Source organism: Hipposideros armiger, unplaced genomic scaffold (assembly GCF_001890085.2).
Source record: "Hipposideros armiger isolate ML-2016 unplaced genomic scaffold, ASM189008v1 scaffold_81, whole genome shotgun sequence".
NCBI lineage: Eukaryota > Metazoa > Chordata > Mammalia > Chiroptera > Hipposideridae > Hipposideros > Hipposideros armiger.
Window position 1 is genome coordinate 2,236,083 of NW_017731431.1, and position 15,625 is coordinate 2,251,707.

Consider the following 15,625-nt stretch of genomic DNA (forward strand, 5'->3'; position numbering starts at 1 on the left):
TCAATAAATTGATTCCAGATAGCACTGGAAAAGACACAGAAAAGGCTTGCCAATGTATTCATCCGCTCCATGATGTCTTTGTTAGAAAAGTAAAAATGCTGAAGAAGCCTATGTTTGAATTGGGAAACCTCATGGGGCTTCATGGTGAGGGTAGCAGTTCTGGAAAAGCCACTGGGGGTGAGACAGGTGCTACAGTTGAGCAGGCTGATGGATGTGAGCCCCCAGTCCAAGAACCTGTTTAAAATTCAGACTTTTCACGGTGACAAATAAAATCCATGGGTGATGTTTAAAAACAAAAACAAAAAACAGTAGTATATGGCAGTTAGATATTATAGCTGATCACTTTAGGTTTGTGTCATTTTAAGAGGGAAAATTTCAATCTAGATCTTTGGTTTTTAGGATGTACAGTTTACCTGAGCTGTGGGACTATCAGTATAGATCACTACTTTCAATCACCAGTTTTACTTTGTGCTTTGTAATCTGTATGCCTTTTGTTTCTTTTCCGTACCTTATTGTGCTGGCTTGAACCACCAGTAATATGTTGAATAGAAGCCCTGAGAGTAGACATCTTTGCCTTAATCCCCAAATGAGGATAAAAACAGTCTTTCGCTATTATTAAGAATGAAGTTAACTATAGGTTTTTCATAGGTGTTCTTTGTAAGATTGAGGACATTTCCTTCTATTCCTAGTTTTTTGAGACTTTCTTCATGAAGGGGTATTGAATTTTGTCAAATGCTTTTCCTGCATCTATTGAGATTGTCATGTTTTATCTTCTTGATTCTCTGTTAATGTGGCAAATTACACTGATTGATTTTCAAACCTATCTTGTATTCCTAGGACAAACCCCACTTAATTATGATGTATTATTATTCTTTTGGATTGCTGGATTCAGCTTGTTAATATTTGTATGCCTATCAGCAGTATGCTTACTTTGTAAAAACGTTTTATTAAAGCATTCATACAGAGAAGTGTACATCCTAATTGTATAGATGATGGATTGTCACAAAGTGAACCCACTGAACTGAAATTAACCAACACTTTTCTCAAGACACAGAACAGTATCAGCAGCAGGAAGCCCCTTTCCGGCTGCCTTCCTTTCACTACCTACCAGACAGGGAAAGCCCTGACCTGGTTTCTAACAGGCAGGACAGATTCGTCTTGCCTGTTTTAATATTATGTATAAGTGAAATCATGCAATATGTACTCATTTGCATTTGCCTTCTTTCTGTGAACATGTTTGTGAGATTCATCCATATTGCATTCTCACCACCAAACTTACTTTTGTTTTCAAAATTTAAGTGTACTTTTAAAAACTAAGGTTATTTACTCAATTCTAAAGGTTTTTTACTTTGTCTAAAAATGCTTGATTTGGGAGTAGCAGATACTACGCCTTAGTGCTTGAACTTTGAAACTGCCTTAGATTTAACTTTTAACCCTCGAAGTAACTTTCAATTTACTTAACATGGCAGAAAGCACTTTTTGATATTCAGAAGCTGTCCTTTCTGTACTTTTAGCCAGGTGGTGGATTTTTAAGGATAGTTGGTATGAAATACATATGTAACATGTATTTTATGAATGCATGAATGAGACAACATATTCAATAGTTTGTCCTAGAAGATAACATTCTATAATGTTGAAGGATTATATTTGGGATATGCTTTTTATTCATTGCCTGTAGGTGAGGGGATTACTGGTGAAGATAACATTTTAGAAAATAAAACTTGGTGGAGGAAAAATTCTAGAATGAAGTATTTTGATCCTTTACACAATTTTATCTGCTTTTGTCAGGCTTTATGTCTCTCTCCTTTAAAAGAGGCAGGTGGTATACTAGTTTTGTGACATAATTTCTCATTCGTATTTAATAGTAAAATATTTGGGAGAAAAAAGGGTATGGAGTTTTGCTAATAAATATAATTTGTGATTATTTGTGAAGATGTACAAATATCAAGTAGATGAATGATTTTACTTATAGGAGAGCACATTAAGGGACAGTTACAACTAAGTTGGTGATTTCATTCTTAAGCTAATAGTTTTATTACATAAAGGGCATAGGATATGAGAATACCTGTGTTTTTCAAGATAAGGCATTTAATTCCATTTTTGTATATTCATTTTATATATGAGGTAATAAAGTTTTTAATACAGTTGAGGCAATTTATTACTTGTCATCATTTAAACAAAATATAACTCTTAGATTTTAAATAGTATACATTTCTAACATAGAGTTGATCATGTTTTTAAAGGATCCATTAATGGTGGAACTTTCAAGCCCTGGACCATTGACCTCAGCCTTGTTCCTGTTTCTTCACAGCATGAAGGAAACCGAAAAAGGACCGCTTTCTCCTAAAGTTCTTTTCAATCAGCTTTGTCAGAAGTGGGTGCATGTACATTCTTAATATTAAATAATCATGAGTTACAAAATACTATTGTATTTATCATTTAATATGAGTAATTTTACTCTTACTATCACCTTGCTATTATTGCCTCGACTACCAAGAGAAAGAATTAACATTTGTTTAGTTGCAGCTCTGTGCTTTTTGTAAATTATATCTCATAATACTCTGAAGAAGTATTTATCCCTATTTCATAGATAAGGGAACTGAGACTCATAGAAGTTGAGTAGCTTACCTCGTTTCATAGTGACAAAGCCAGGATTCAAATTGAGTTCTGTCCTGACTCAGAAGCCATGATGTAATCCCATAAAGTAAGAAAATTATAGAATTATAAAATCTAAAAGGTGCTATAATAGATCATCTCACTTAGTTTTTTTATTTTAAAAGATAAGCTTTGAGGCAAATAGAGTTGAAATGAATTTCTGAAGATATTACTGTATATTTAAAAACAAAATCCTCGTTTTGCTAGAAATAAATACATACCATAAAGGTTCTGCCTTAACTTTAATATATTCATTTATTCCATCATCTAGAAAATTGGGAGCTTACTTTGTGTCGGTACTTGCTAGAATCCAGGTACACAGCATATACTGTATTAAAAATGAACCTTGTCATGGAGCTCAAAAACTAGTCCAGTCCACAATAAACTAAAATATGTAGAAACAAAATTCTTTAAATATGAACTTGCATTTTTGTATATCTACAATATTTAAAATTTTAATTTAAGCTCATTATCTGTGCCATGGTATTGTGTTTTATTATATTTTACCTCATAGTATTGTACCAATGTTAATTTCTTTTTTAAAAAATTCTTATTGTATAAGGAACACAATATGAGCTCCATCCTCTTAAAAACATTTTAAGTATATAATACAGTATTGTTGACTGTAGGTACAGTGTTTTATAGCAGATCTCTAGAGCTTATTTATCTTGTTTGACTGAAGCTTTATAGCTGTTGATTAGTAACTCCTTGTTTCCCCCTGCCCCCAGCCCCTTGTAACCACCATTGCAGTCTTTGATTCTATGATTTGGACTATTTTAGATTCCTCATGTAAATGGAATCATGCAGTATTTGTCTTTCTGTGACTGGCTTATTTCACTTAACATGATGTGTGATGGTATTTTAAATGTAGCCCTAAATATAGAAGGTTTATTATATGTTTTATTTGCTTGGGTAATGCTGTTGTTTCAAAATCTGAAGAATAAAAAAGCCCAGAAAAGTCTCAGATACATGGTGCTTCATAAAGTTAAAGTTTTTAGGACATTATGTCCGTTAGAAATTTGTTTTTGACTCTACCAAAACTAACTTTGTATCACTTTTCTCTGGTTTTGTAAAGACTTGTAAAATTAAAAAATTTTTTTTAAATAGTAGGTGCTCATAGATAAAAATTCAAACTATTATAGTATTACCTGTTTTTCATTCTTTTCGAAAGTGATTATGCATATACACACATACGTAGAAATTGTCTGCAACTTGCTTGTTTTGTTTAATATATTTTGTACGTCTTCCATATGGTATATGTGGATATAACTTATTTGATTTTACATGTGTGTATATATGTGTGTGTGTGTATACATTTTATTGCACTTGTGAAAGTACTTCTATAGAATAAATAGAATTACTGGGTCAAAAATTGGAAAACATTGAAAAATTGCATTTTCTTTTGCTTTATTGTGTTTACTTTAAAAAGAGACACATATTACGAAAAGCAATTTTTAAAAGATCTGGTGAACTTTAAACCTTAAATAACTTTAATAATTTCATGTAAATTTTTCTAAAATATATAATCCTATGCCCTAATAAAATAACTATAATTAAATAGTTCAGGTTCATTCTTATGACTGTTTATCTTACATTGTGATTACTGCTCCACCCTTGAATAAAACTGCCACATCTTTGAAACATATGTCCTCCCATTATACTGTTGTATTATTTCCTACGCTTTCCTGACATGGCATTAACTGACCTCCTGAACTGTTCCCGCATTCACGGAAGACTTTGGGTCAATCTTGTCTCCAACCAAATAGAGCCAAAAATTTATTCATTCAATAAATAAATATTGTGATATTGTGATATAATAAGAAATATATACAGACAGTCCTCACCTTTAAAAAAAAAGGGAAGATTTAAGTCGTATTTGTTGGGTCTATTTTTGGACCCTGTTCTGTTACGTTGATCCAACCTTACCTGAGTACCGCACTGTCTTGATTACTGTTGCTTCATAGTAAGATAGTAAGTCTTGGAATTGGGTCATGTGAGTCCTCGAGCTTTCTTCTTTTTTTGAATGATTCTAGCTAGGTCCTTTGCTTTTTTATATGAATTTTAGAATTGGGATTGCATTGAATATATAGATCAATTTGGAGAGAACTGACATCTTAATGTTGAGTCTTCCAATACATGAGTATGACATACCTTTTCAGTTGTTTAGCTCTTTGATTTATCTCATCAAAGTTTTGTGGTTCTCAGCCTGCAAATCCTGCACATATTTTGTTAGATTTACCTTAAGAATATTCTGTGGTGTGTCATGAACCTTAAGGAGTGCACCAAGTTCTGAAGATAGAATGAAAGTACAGTATACTGTAGTATATTTTGGTATGTTCTTCAACATTCTAATTTACTAATTTACCCTTCAGCTATGTAGTTTAACATTTATCTTGTCTTTTGTATTTTTACATCTGTGGTTTTATTTTTATTTCTAGTATTTTTAATTGGCTATCTTATCAGTATCTACACATTCTTATTTAATTTTTTCTAAATTTTCTTAATATCTAGGCTTTCATTGGTAGTTATGCCTTTATGTTTTTGGACATTTTCAACATATTGTAACATCTTTGGGACAGTTCTATAAAATTTATTTGGAGTGAAGTACATTCGTTTCAGTTGTTGATTTTTTAACATCAGATTTTTAAAAAAATGCGTTTTATACTGGTTTGTAGGCTACTTTGGGAGTAGATTTTTTTTGTTTGTCCTCACCCATCTTTGCTTTTCCCCATTTTCTCTAACTTCTTATTTCCCTGCCACTCTCATCACCTTCTCTTCCTCCCTATTGCTGCTTCCCTTTCTGATATCCTTTTCCTCACTGCCTAAAAATTTTCAACTTTAAGATAGCCTCACCGGTGCCCTCCAGGCTGGCCTTGGAGATCCAGGTCTCTCAATGTTTACAGTTTTAGGGATGTGAGACAAGTTTATGGCAGGCTTGGCTCAGCTTCAGGTCCCTATGCTGTGTCCTGTAGTAGCTTTTGTCTACATTTGCCTAAAGGCTCCCTTTCAGGCTCTTGGGAAGATCACCCTACCCTTAAACAGTGAGCCTGGCTCTGTCCCTGTCTGAGGTAAAAAGCTTTCAGTTTTCTTTACCCCTCAGGGCTGAGCTTTTTCAGGCCCAGAGCCCATCAAGTTTATTATTTTCTCTACTATTTTGTGTTCTAGTTTTACTCTGTGAGATTTTTTTGTTTTGTATTAAATCCCACTTAAACCTTGTTTTGTTTTCTCTTTTTATATTTATGTTTGAAATGGAGAGAGTTTCTGGATTATGAATGGACTGATTCATCTTCACCCAGAAGACATCTCCACAAATTCTGTCTTGTTCCAAATGAGTGTGCATACGAGTACATTTTCCTCTTACAATTTGAGGTTTTAAAAACCTCCCTCCCCTTTCCCCCAGTAACACTTTTACTAAGGCACATTTCCTGTGAATATACAGTGTTTCTCTTATTTTGAATAGGGTGAATCTTTTCCTCTATTTGGTGATTTTTCTCTTTTTATTCTTTAAACTTGAAGATCTCTTTTGGTATTTGTAGCTCATATAGGCTCCATTAGAGATTTTGTAAGTCATGCGCTTTTTTTCCCCCAGTCCTAGGTGAAGGAAGAAAGAAAAAATCCAGGCTTATTAAATTTTTTTCAGTGGTGTAGAAGGTAGTAAGTGCTTTGTGCATGGTTGAGACAAAGCTCTAGGCAGATACATGGTGGACCGACTTCCGTTGTTCAGGACCGATTTCCTTCTTTGTGTCTGCTTTGAAAGCCATAACTCTCTTTTTACGCACGCACCACCTGGCTGGTGAGAATCTCTGAAGTATTTTCCTCCAGTCGTCTTCCACTCTGCTGCCCTTTGTTGATACCTACAGCACAAGTGTAGTGTTGTGCAATTTCTGCCTTTCATGGATTCCAGCCTGTGCAGGCTCAAATAGGATTAGAATTTGTGTGTATCTTGGTTTCTGTCCTCATCTCTGATCTTGGAGGTGGACACTATCCACCGCATGCAGAAAGGGAAACACCATCAAGGGAGTAAATGAAAGTGTTCTCAACATCATGCTGCTGTTTGCTACTTCTTTGAAAAAGTGAAGAGTAACTGAAATGATGGTTGCTTTTACAGGCTATATTCACTACTGGTTCAGATAGACTTTTAGCATCAGGGCCTCATGTTAATGCATTACTAAGATGAATTTTTATTGTGAGATAATAAGGAATAATGCTTAAAGTTCTGAGCTCGAGAATCAGAATGCCTGGATTTAGGTGTCAGTGGCACTCACCTTGTTCATCAGTTTTCTCAAGTGTAAAATGAATTTCATATTAATTATGAATTTCTTAACAGCACTGTTGTGTATATCAAATTGAGGTATGTTTTGTACTATACCATAATGAGACAATTTTAAACTTGTGTTGTACTATGTAAGATAGTCTTATAATTTTGTGTTGACAAAACTCTTCTTTTTAGATCAGAGCAGTTTCTAAATTTAGAAACTTATTTGCATTTAAGACAAAAATGTTCATTAAGCATTGGAGAACATTGCCAGGAATATTGATTTTTAAAGTTAATGAAATCACCTAAATATTTTCTGTGTTAATGTCTCTATGAATAGCACCTGATCCTTTAATTATAATAATACACAGGAAATCTAACTGTCAGATCCTTAAATATATTCACAGAGACATCAGTTTATAGTTCTTTATTTTAATATAAATAACCATTTGCTTTTCTTTTGGTTATTTAAGGTAGGAAGATAATAAATCACAGTAGCTTGGGTTTGAATATTGTTTTTTTGTTTGTTTGTTTTTGCTTGCTGTGTGGCCTTGCAAATTATTTAAGTAATCCCTTGGCACCCTCATATATGAGCTGGAGAAAATAGTACATCCCAAGCTTGTTTGAGGATTATGTGACTTAACATATGTAAAGGTTAACATATGTGCTTGGCATGTAATAGCTGCCCAATAAATGGTAGCAGTATTGTTCTCAGTGCACTTAAGATCTCATCCTAATTGGACCAGTAATCATCACATTGAACTTAGTAGAAAAAGAAGTAAATTGAGTCTGTGACTATAGGTTATTTTAAAGTGATTTTTAATAATAGTAATATATTGTTGATGAAATGATTGTTCTCTTTTTCTTTCCTATTTTGTTTTTAAATCAGGGCCCCTCGATTTAAAAGTTTTCAACAACAGGACAGTCAGGAACTTCTGCATTATCTGCTGGATGCAGTGAGGACAGAAGAAACAAAGGTCAGGTTTTTTTATGTTTATCATATAAACTCTTTAAGAAGAGGGTACAAAACTGTAGGAATTAATTTCTACCATAATTTTAATGTACGACTGAGAAGTAATTTGATTTTTTTCTATTTATTTATTTTTTCTTTTTTTTTTTTAACTTCTCTATTTTAGGATTATTTTCTTTCACCCTTTCACAACCCCTATTATCTTTCTTTAATTAATACGCATTGGCTATTAATAACAGAAATGAGTTCAAACTATCTTAAAGAAAAGGGAGCTAAGAATCCAGGTGAAGGAGGATATAGCTGGGAATTTAGGAACAGGAAGATTCTCGGGAATCCAGAAAGTATTCTTATTTCCCTGGCTCTAGGTTTTCATTACGCATCTCTCTGCAGACCGAGTAGTTTCTCTGCTTCTCTGTCTGAATGGTAGCACATGACCACCATAGTTTGCATGCTGCAGTTCTCTATATATAAAAATGAAACTGGCTGTTTGTGAATCCTAGTTCTCAGTTCTCAAGAGAGAAACTTCATTATCCCACACTGGATTAGGATTCACTCAGGGATCCTAATGTGGCAGGGGGGAGTGGGGTCCCAGCCTCCTGGATCAGGGAATGTTTCTCAGAAAAGAAGGAATGGCTGATGGCCTGGGTAGATTCCCTAAACAGTGTTTACTGTAATCCTGTACCTTAATTGATTGGCTGGCTGTTGACTTTTTTTTTTTTGTGTTTTTTTTTTGTTGGATGGCTTAGGTGCATTTAATTGGTTTTCTTTCTGCTCTTTGTTGCCTTTAATATTAAAATTAGTTAAACTTTTTTTTTGTATCCTATGCAAATACGACATAATTTTTCTAAGAGAAAATTCAGGATATTAAAGATGGCAAATACAAAGTACATAACCCTTCATTTCCCCCCTTTCCTACTCATAGCAGACATTGCTTATCAGTCATTCTTCTGAATCTGGATTCAGTTTCAGCATCATTCTCAATATAGCCTTGTGGGCAGCCCCTGTCAATCATAACTGTCATAATAGGGGAAATCCTGTTTTCCCTTCAAGGTGAATACACTTCTTAATCTAGGTATTAATATGTAGTAAGGCAACCAGGTGAAAATGAGGCCCTCATATGCTTGTGAAAGGTGTTACTATGTTACTAGGCAGAGTGGACCCTCCTCTTTTTTTAAAATCCTACTTTGAATTGTAACATTGCAGTGTTTCTTGACTCCTAATGGCCAGTTTTCAGTAAGAGAGAGTTATTAGGGTTCTAATATTTTCTTAGAAAATTATCTTAAAGAATGAATTAATCATTCCCTCATGTTGCCAGTGCACAGTGGTCCCTCAGTATCATTTGGGGATTGGTTCCAGAACCCTTCAAGATTGCCAAAATCTGGATGCTCAAGTCCCTTATGTAAAATGGCGTAATATTTGCAATAAACTACACACATCATCCAATATACTTTAAATTGTCTCTAGAGATTACTTATAATACCTAATACAATGTAAATGCTATGAAAATAGTTGTTATACTGTATTGTTTAGGAATGATGACAAGAAAAAAAGTCTGTACATGTTCAGTACAGAGGCAATCATTGTAGACCTAATTACATAGTACACCTCAGCAATAGTGGAACATTTTTTTCTGAATATTTTAAATCCAAGGTTGTTTGAATCTGTGGATATGGAACTTGCAGATACAAAGGGCCAACTGTATATTACAATGCCATCCTTAATTGGCTGTTTATTGACTTAAATTTGACTTTTGAAGGTGTCACTCCCTTTCTGCTATGTCTCTGCTTTTATATATTTTGATTATGAACCCTACCACTTTCTATTTAAATTTATGTCTTTGTCACCTTAGATTGTGTTGACATTCTTCAAGGAATGATATGGTATTATCTCTATATCCCATGTGCCTTGTACATAGTAGGTGCTCAGTAAATGTTTGTTGAATAAGTTTTCAGTGTTTAACCTTTAAATGGACAGTTTCTATTGAGAATTTGAATTGGGAAGAAAAAATAAAACAGCCTATTAAAAAAGTTATACTGGCTAGTTTCTTGGGGATATACAGTTATTTTGACTAGGTTAGAATTTGAATAAACTGTTAAATTGACAGGATAGTACTGTATTATGTTTTATCTATAATTTGTTTTTAAAAAATCAATTAAGAGATTTATAATTAGTTAAATTTTGGGGACTTTAGCACAATCCCCCAAAAGCTAATATTTGATCACATTTTCTTAGATCTAGAATCAGATACCAAGAATGGAAATTACAAATTTAAGTCTTTTAGACTACCAGAGTAATGATCTTTCTAATGCTATACAATACTGCTTATTACAATTTAGTTTTAATGCTTGGTCTTCAGTGACCAGTATAAATAATATGTTCTTTTTTAAGCTTGCTATTTAAAATTTAAGCATAATTATTTCACTATTTGAAAAAGTATTAAATCTAATTCAGTATCTCTGGTGTATTGATATTCTTGTTGAGGGGGTTGATACAAAGTAGCAAGGTGGAGAGAGATGCTCTACTTTTGTATTATGAATAGTAAATGTATTTTGAAGCTTCTGAACCTACAGATGATAGTAGGAGTTACTTTAAGATTAATTCTGACTATCAATTGCTAGAATGATTTTCTCCCCTATGATTTGCAGTACTATGTTTACTACATAGTGGTTAAGTATCATTGTAAATGGAATTAAAAACTACCTCTTTACACTGATACTTTCTGTTGATATTACAAATAAAACAAAATCTATCCCTTTTTTTTTTCTGTTTCACTTCTATTACTTGATGGCATTCTTTGTTACAGTTAAATTATTGTTTTGTCATAATGGTGCATTGGGAATCACAGTATCTTAAAAACTCGGCAGTACAGCAGGAAACATTAATTTTTGAATTTTTGAAACCTCCTATCTTTCTTCCTGTCTTGGGGGTTTTAGATGGTGTGGCAAAATTAAAATATCAACTCTGTGGATCTATTCAGTCTCGTAAGCAAGGACAGTCGTGACGGTCAGTAACAGTGAGGACCTAGGCAGGAGCTGCATTGTCTGGCCTGGGAACCCCACAGCTGTTAATTGTGCTGTTGTTGTAGTTTGTCACTGCTGTGTGGTTTTTGATGAAGAAAGGCTACAGTGTTATGTCTGCCACCAGAATCTTTTAGTAATGATTAAAAACTGCTGATCTTTCATATTGTTTCAGATTGTCTTTTTCTTATGACTATAAAGTCAGGAATATAACATGCTCTTACTGAACAGAGCACTAAAGGGATCATTTGTGCAAAAATTGTAAATTTTTTATGTGCAAAATAAAATCAAATTTACTGTAAGAACTTCTTTTATGGGCAGTCTTTTCAACTTAGAAACATATATGCTGTTTGAATTTTTTTCCTTTTAATCTGAGCTATTACTAAGCGATGTTACATTTTTATTATCTCCTCAAAGACATACGACTTTAACACACTATTGTATAGAATTATTTAAAAGATACAATATCCCAGTTAAACTATGAGTTTTTTGCATTCTTATTTTTGAAAGACGTCTAAGATGGAAATTTATAATAGTTGAACTTGGATAATGCTAGTTGATTAATGTGCTGCAATTGTTAGCAGCTCCCAGACCACAGTCTATCCTTTTTTTTTAACCTAAATGTTTCAAGTACAATTCTTAACAATAGAGGTTGTAGATGTACCTAAACCCATTTACTTTATTCAACTTGATGAGTTATCTATTAATTAACTCTTTAACAGTGTAAAGCAGAGAATATAAATTTGTGTCTAAGATATAATAAAAAACCAAAAGCCTAATAGTTTAAAAGTTAATAATTTAAACATCTTCATTGTTTTTAATATTTTTGTTTTTGTTTTTCTTTGTTTTTATTTTATTTTATTTTACTCTTTTTAAGAGTGTGATATCATAGCTTACATTTTAGACTATAACAAAGGCTCATTAAATCATATTGAAAGTCATGTCTAAATTAATAAAATGTTCAAATTGTGGAACAAATTTACAGACTTCTAAGTTGAATTAGAGGTCTTTATTTTTAGTAGCTAGAGAGGCTTTTTATAGTTCCATTAAATATTTACAGGTGAACATTGGAATCTTTTATTTATGTCCATTAAATATTTCTCCTTCAATTCACACCATTCTAATTTGCTTTAGTTAAAGAAATTCTTTTTTTCAAGGTGTAAGTCAACTTTAGCTTAGACAATATCTGAATTATCTCAGTTTTCAAATTTATTGAGTCTGAACTGGAGATTACTGCAATATTTAATAGCTTCTGGGACACATTTCATTTTGATTACTTTTGCATATATTTCAGGACAGTATGACATGGCATGTTTACTTTTATACCCTACTGGTATATGTTTAAGTTTTTGAATTTTGCATTAACTTTCAAAATACACTAGAAAAAAATAGTGAGCACCTCTAGGAAATATAATGCACTGATCATAGGCCAGTTAATAAACCAAACTCAGTTCCACAATTACTGGGGGAGGGTGTTAAAAACTTATTACAAAACATATACTTATAGAAGAATGGGTGCAAATATACATACAGTTTAAAGCATCATATAAATATTGGGTTGCCGGAAAAGTCATGATGTATTTTTTCTATGTTTTTCGTTGCAAAAATGCATCATGACTTTTCTGACAGCCCAATACCACTAGCACTCCTCCTCACCACCACCACCAATGTTAAAAAAAAAAAAAAAGAAAAAAGAATGTTATTAGTACCATAGAAGCCACCTGTTCCTGTTTTTTCCCCCAAACATTTCTTCCTCATCAGAGGTAACCAGTATTTTGACTTACAGAAATCATTCCATTGCTTTTTCTTATAGTTTTGAAAGCTATCAGTGTATGCTTAAACATACATTTTTTTTGCAAAACTGGTAGCAAACACAAACTTATTGGGATTATTGAATGAAAGCTCGCAAAGGAAAATGAGCTGAGAGAATCTCTGCAACACAGTCTGGTTTTGGCTTTCCAGAATTTACAGGAGCTTTCTGGGGAAGTCAGTGAGCAAGATCATGCGTGTGTTCCGATCCAGGCATGTTGAAGTCAAGGCAACTAGCAGAGATGCCGTAGAGACCAGGTGCGGCAAGGAAGCTAGAGGCTGCTCTCTCTTTTCTACTTCTGGCGTATGACTCAGGAATAGGTCAAAGCAGAAGATTCTGGAGGGTCATGTACGAGTATATCCTCTGCCGATCCAGACAACAGGTCATGGAGGGGAGAATAAGGACATTAGCAGCTTATTCCCCATATATTCTGTCCTTAGATTAAAAACATGGTACAGTGGCAGAGGGGATCTTGGTGTTGGTATATGTCTATCTCACAGGCCTCACTGCTCCAGTCTGGATTGGTTGCCTCCCATGTTTGATGCATAGGCGTCATTCTGGACTTTTTCCTGACTTGCCCGTGGGAATTCCCTTTGCCTCTCTTAGGTATTGGCCCTGATGTTGCCTATAAACCATGTTGTTATCTTTTTTGGTATATGCTTTCATTTGGTGGTGGTGGTGGTGGTGCGTGTGTGTGTGTAAAGGAAAATATATATTATGTATTTCTCCTTTATTCAAAAGGTGGCATATGCAATATATATATATGTATATATATGTATATATAATATATATTATTTTGCATGTGTGTAAGTCTATATAAATACAGAAATGAGATTGCTGGATCAAATGATATATATGTTTGTAATGATAGATACTAAATTGTTCTCCAAAGGCATACAATTTTCACTTCTGTCAGCAACATACCACATAAGGGAGTCTGTTTCCCCATAGTCTCACTGAAAGACTTTTTTTGTCAAACTTTAAAAATTTTTGCCAATCTGCGAGGTTGAAAATTGTATCTCAGGGTAGTTTTAGTGTAATTTTCTCTTTTAAATGAGGCTCAGTATCTTGTCTGTTCTTATTTGTTGCCCATTTTTCTACTGGGTTTTGATTCTTTGATGATTTCTAAAAGCTTTTTGTGTACTAGGAGAGAATATATTTCCAAATTTGTCATTTATGTTTTGATTTTGCTTATAATGTGGAAGCAGTATTTTATATATATATAAAGTTTAAAAAAATTTTTTTTTCAATTTAACTGTCTTTTTTTATGGCTTCTGGATATTGAGTCATAGTTAAAAAGGCATTCCCACTCCAAGGTTATAAAAGAATTTCCCATGTTTCCTTCTGGTACTTTTATGATACTTTTTTAATTTAACTCTTGATCCATTGAAATACATCCTGTTTTCTTTTTTTCCATTTGACTATCCTACAGTGATCCAAACTGTGTAGTATGCTTTTCCCACGACATTAATTACATCCTAATTATACTAATTTTTCATATGTATTTGGGTTTATTTCTTAACTTTCCCTACCCCCACTCCCCATGAAAGCTGGAAGATTTTCTGTCTCTTCTGGAATTAATTTCCAGAGGAAAAAAAAAATATATATATATATTTTTTTTTTCCTGAATTTTCCAATGTAATTATGTGAGAACTGAGTAAAGTGGCCTCTGATAATCACTTAAAGTATCTTTAATTTTGCTAGTGGTTTCTCTTTTTTCTTAGGTATGATGTTATACTTTTTATCCTTGATTAAGGTTAGCTATTGGGTTTATTTATCTCCCAGCCATAGAATAGCTTTTGATTCATTTATTCTCTTCAATTTCTACTTTTAGTTTCACTAACTTTTCTACTTTTGTTCAGTATTGATGTCTTTTTTCTAAATTTATAAGTTGACTGCATAATTTGTTTTTATTCTTTTCAATTGATTTAAATATTTAAAATTGTGAATTTTCTTCTGAACAGTGGAAAGTATTGTGGATTCACTGAGAAGTCTGCTGGTTGGGTTTAGTTTCTCTTTGACATATTTATCGTCATTTTTACATCAGGAAGTCCAGATCAAACAATGGTTTCACATATGAAAACCTGTGATTAAGACTTTACTTGAAAAGATATTTTGAAGGATAATTAGCAAGTTTTCCATTCACCCCCGTGTTAAAATGTGAATTCGAGAAGATTAAATTCATCCACTAAATAGAGGCATAATTAGTGTAAACGATGATGATTTATTATCTTAATAATAAATTTAAGTTCTAATAATAAAAATAAGTTTGTATTGGAATATGTAGTTTTATTTCATTCTAAAATTTTTCTGTGAGGTTAGATCTTTCCTAAAACAAATGCAGGAGATGTGGATACATAAACCTTGTCATTTACTAAGAGCTGCTAAAGACTTTACTACATGAGCATTATTGACAACTAAATTCAAATAGGCAAAAAGCAAAATTTGGAGTATTCTTGCTGCGGACATTAATTCGATATTCTGGACTTTAGTCATATGTGTATAAATAAAATAATGTATATGGAAGTCATAGTGACCAGTTTAAGATCTTTTATATATTAAGATTTTCTTCATAGACAAGAAATTTCATATGGTCTATTCGTTACTTTTTGTTCTGATTAAGGAATACATCATTTTAAGGACAGAGTGAGGGAGCGGGAAGGAGAGAGGGACAAATGGGGGTGGGGGGGGAGAAGGGAAAAGAGGGAGAATTTACTTTAAGCGTGTAAGAAAAAATGAGACTAGGCTGCTTGCTTTTTTTTTTTTTATAGGTTTATTCATTATTATTATTATTTTTTTTAATTGGGGAACTGGGGGGATGGGAATAGTGCTGGGGAATTGGGGGAAGGGGAACAGACAAGTTGCTGTCCTTTTGTTCTTCATCTTAGCTGTGGATGGCAGTGTCACTGGTCCTCATA

At 33.1% G+C, this 15,625-nt stretch overlaps 1 protein-coding gene across 1 annotated transcript in view; it reads left to right on the forward strand.

Moving 5' to 3' along the window:
* The window catches only part of USP45 (ubiquitin specific peptidase 45), a 72,902-nt gene that overhangs the window by 29,375 nt on the left and 27,902 nt on the right, over positions 1 to 15,625 (forward strand). Inside the window, exons 8-9 of the mRNA XM_019643640.1 lie at positions 2,244 to 2,374; positions 7,800 to 7,887. Of these exons, the coding sequence (XP_019499185.1) occupies positions 2,244 to 2,374; positions 7,800 to 7,887 (219 nt within the window). The remainder of the gene's footprint in view (positions 1 to 2,243; positions 2,375 to 7,799; positions 7,888 to 15,625) is intronic.